This window comes from Bison bison, unplaced genomic scaffold (genome assembly GCF_000754665.1).
Source record: "Bison bison bison isolate TAMUID 2011002044 unplaced genomic scaffold, Bison_UMD1.0 scf7180017864093, whole genome shotgun sequence".
In the NCBI taxonomy this organism is placed as follows: domain Eukaryota; kingdom Metazoa; phylum Chordata; class Mammalia; order Artiodactyla; family Bovidae; genus Bison; species Bison bison.
Window position 1 is genome coordinate 2,542,258 of NW_011494665.1, and position 3,766 is coordinate 2,546,023.

The window sequence follows — 3,766 nt, forward strand, 5'->3', positions numbered from 1 at the left end:
AAATAAAAAGTTAAAAGTGCCATTTCTTATATTTTAGCTTCTATTTCCAAGTATTTTCTTGTGCGAGGGCTTTGAGGTTATCCAATCCATCATAATTAAGGAAACAGAGGCATCTGAAGATTTTAAATCCATTTGGCATCATGAAGGTTACTCATATACTCAACAAGACCAGTTTCAGAAAACTGGTGAGGGGAGAATGCTAACCACTGGGCTTAAGAGTTGAGTGTGAGATCAATTTCAAAACTTACTACAAAGCAAAAATACGCAAGCGCGGGACTGGCGTAAGGATAGACATACCGATCGGTGCAATAGAATGAGACTCCAGAAATAAACTGCTCTATTTATGGTCAATGGATTTGCAACAAGGGAGCCAAAATAATTCAGTGGGGAAAAAATAATCTTTTTTAGCAAATGATGCTGGGGCAACTGGATATCCACATGCAAAGAATGAAATTGACCTCAACTTCAAACCACATGCAAGAATAAATTTCAAAAGGATTACAGACCTAAATATAAGAGCAAAAACTACAAAACTCTTAGAAGAATGAATACATGTAAATCTCTGTGACCTTGGATTAGGCAATGGATTCTTAGATATGACACCTACAGCAACCAAAGAAAAAAAAATGGAAAATTGGAATGCATCAAAATTGAACGTTTGTGTTTCAAAGGATACTACAGACAAAATAAAACACAACCGATGGGAGCAAATATTTACAAATCATGTATCTGATAAGAGACCTGTATCCAGAATATATAAAGAACTCTTACAACTCAATAGTAAAAAAGATGAGCTGATTTCAAACTGGGTAAAGGATTAAAAAAATATTTCTCCAAAGAAGATATATACAAAGAGACAATAAACACATGAAAAGATGCTCATTAATTACTATGAAAACACAAATCAAAACCACAATGAGATATCACTTCACATCTACCTGATGGCAAGAGTCAAAAAGACAGACAAAAATAGTTTTGGGCCAGGAAGTGGAGAAATTGGAATCCTCACACATCGTTGGTATGAATGTGAAATGGTACAGCTGTTTTGGAAAACAGTTTGGCACAGAGTTATCACGTGACTCAATAATTTCACTCCTAGGTATATACCTAAGACAACTGGAACATACATTTACACAGAAGCTTGCACACCCATGTTCAGGTAAGATTTTTCATAAAAGCCAAAAAGTGGAAACAGGTCAAATGTTCAATAACAAATGGATAAACAAACTATGATATATATCCATATAAATATTGTAGTCATAAAAAGGAATGAAGTACTGAGACATGCTATAAAATGTACGAACCCTGAAAACATTATGCAAAGAGAAAGACACTGTATGACTGTATTTACATAAAATATCTAGAATAGGCAAATCCATAGAGACAGAAAGTAGATTAGTGGCTGCCAGGGGCTGGAGGAAGACAGGAGGAGGCGGTACTGCTAATGATTATGAGATTTACTTGCGAGGTGATGAAAATATTCCGGAATTAATGGTGATGGCTGTGCAACCTTGTGAATATATTAAAAACCACTGAATTTTATGCTTTAAAACAGTGAATTTTTTGGTATGTGATTTATATCTCAATAAAAAAAGAAATGTTAATAAAGTAAAATGCTAGCTACTATTCTCGTTATGAGTAATAATTCATCTGTCATCTCTGATCCAAGACTTTCATCTTCTACCAACAACCATGAAACTGCCGCAGGCTCGTCTGTTGTTGTGCAGGAAGGTAAAAGTCTCAGACACTCACTCCACAGTTCTCGACAAGGCAAGTATTAATGTCAGAATCAGACGTTTCTTTTTAAAATCCTACTTCTTTAGCTCAAGGGTTTCCTCTCCTAGGAGGCTGGTCTCTGTTTGTACGTTGGAAGGAACCACCGTGGAGAACGCTACTGCTTTCTAGTGAAGTGGGCAAGGACCAGAGGTGCCCCATAACACAGTGTGGGTCAGCATGGCCAAGCAAGCCCCCGGGGCCTGGCCGTGAAACGGGATCCATTGCAGAGAGGAGGCAGAGCCGCTCAGCGCCTCGCCTGCCCCAGACCACTGCACCAACTTCTGCAGGGCTCCTGCCTTCATCTCACGGTCAAGTAATGGCTTGTACCAGCCTGCCAAGGGGAAGGGGAGTTGATCCCAATACTCCCTTCTCCCGGATTCCAAGCATCCCCCAACACATCCACTTTGACTCAACAAGATTTAACTCACTGGGTCAAAATGAATTACTTCACTCTCTGTGCCCCAATACCATTTTCTTCTTTGTCAGATAAAAATCTAATAGGTCCATCTCTTTTTATGGTGATTTATTTACACATCTTATCAATTACGTGGTTAGGTACTTGCAGGCTGTGGACATGGACTCAACTCCTGGCTGACCACTCCCTGAGTCTGTGTACTTGGCTAAGGAGGACCTAGTAGAGCCTCGTCTGCCTCATCTTCAATGGGGATACCACCCACCATGCAGAGCTATTATGAGCATTTAATAAAACCACACTAATGAAGGATTTAGCCTAGTTCCTGGAGCATATCTGATAATTAAAATACAGTAACAGTGTAAAAGGAATAAAGTACGACTTGGGCAGAGAAGACTAAGTTTAGCTAACTGGCAAGCAGACACGAGACCAGGACATTTTTGAAAGACGTCTGACATGTAGCAGGGACTCCACAAAAGTCAGTTTCTCTCATGCTTCATCTAAGACTGAGTTTGAGCACGCTTTATTTTTCAGCATGCTGAGAGTGCCTTGGGCACATTATTTTGCATAATGTGAACATTTTTAAATGCTCCAGAAAAAAAAAAAGCCAGGGGATGCCTCAAATCAGGAGATTACACTTTCACTCTCTTTTCATCGGTAGTTCAAATGTACTTATTACAAATTTTAAATATTTATGTTGTTCTATAATTCTTTCAGGTTTGGTGGTCTGGCCTCCCCAGATAGACAGAAAGATTCCTGGGGTCGAATATGGCTGTTTATATTCTACTCTCTGAACACACAGCTAACTGACTCAACTGGTTCATTTCAAAGTGAAATGAGCATAGTTTTTTTGACTGAGACCCCACGGCTCCCTATGATCAAAGGATTGGCAATTGAACCCTCATAAGGGCCCCTTGCCAAAGGGAAGGGGCCTTACTGCAGGCCTCCATTCCAAGCAATGAGGAGGGTGGCCACCCACCGAGGTCTACACGGATGGCTGGGTGCAGGATGCTTCACGCTCAAACTGGGAGAGCCCAGGGCAAACTGTGAGCTGACTGTGAGTTGGTCAGCTTAGTCACCAACTAGTGACTGCTTGCATATTTGTAGCTCTAAAATACCTTTTAAAACTGGTAAAATTCTTACTGGCAGGGTTAGTTCATATGAGGGAAGCCAAAGAAGACGAGAGGCAACCATGCACATATGCATGGTATGCAGAGTGAGGCATACCTCAGAGATGTCCAGCGGGAGATTGCCAACATACACCTCTGTCTCCCTTTTCTTGAATTCTAAAATAGCAAAAAAGAAAAAAAAGGCAGGTGTAAGGTTGGAGGAGTTAGAGCATTTAGAACATGAGATAAATGACACATTTTTCTCAATGTTAAAACACACACATACATTCCCTTTCAAACATTACTCCTCCATGAACAAAGAATATTTAAATAGCATTCAATGGGTCAGCAAACACTTGTCAGTGTTATGGAAGTAGTTCTGAGTTACGCACTGGCCTTGGACATCACTGAATTCAAGGCAGCAGTGCAATCTCTGGGGCAGGAGAGGCAGGGAGTCATTAGGAAAACA

At 40.3% G+C, this 3,766-nt stretch overlaps 1 protein-coding gene across 3 annotated transcripts in view; it reads right to left on the reverse strand.

Moving 5' to 3' along the window:
- The window catches only part of TDRD10 (tudor domain containing 10), a 53,323-nt gene that overhangs the window by 44,070 nt on the left and 5,487 nt on the right, over positions 1–3,766 (reverse strand). For all 3 annotated transcript variants that reach the window (XR_825128.1, XM_010838346.1, XM_010838345.1), the window contains one exon: positions 3,416–3,474. Coding sequence is in view for 2 of the 3 variants with exons in the window: in XM_010838346.1 (XP_010836648.1) it covers positions 3,416–3,474 (59 nt within the window). In the remaining variant the exon portion in view is untranslated. The remainder of the gene's footprint in view (positions 1–3,415; positions 3,475–3,766) is intronic.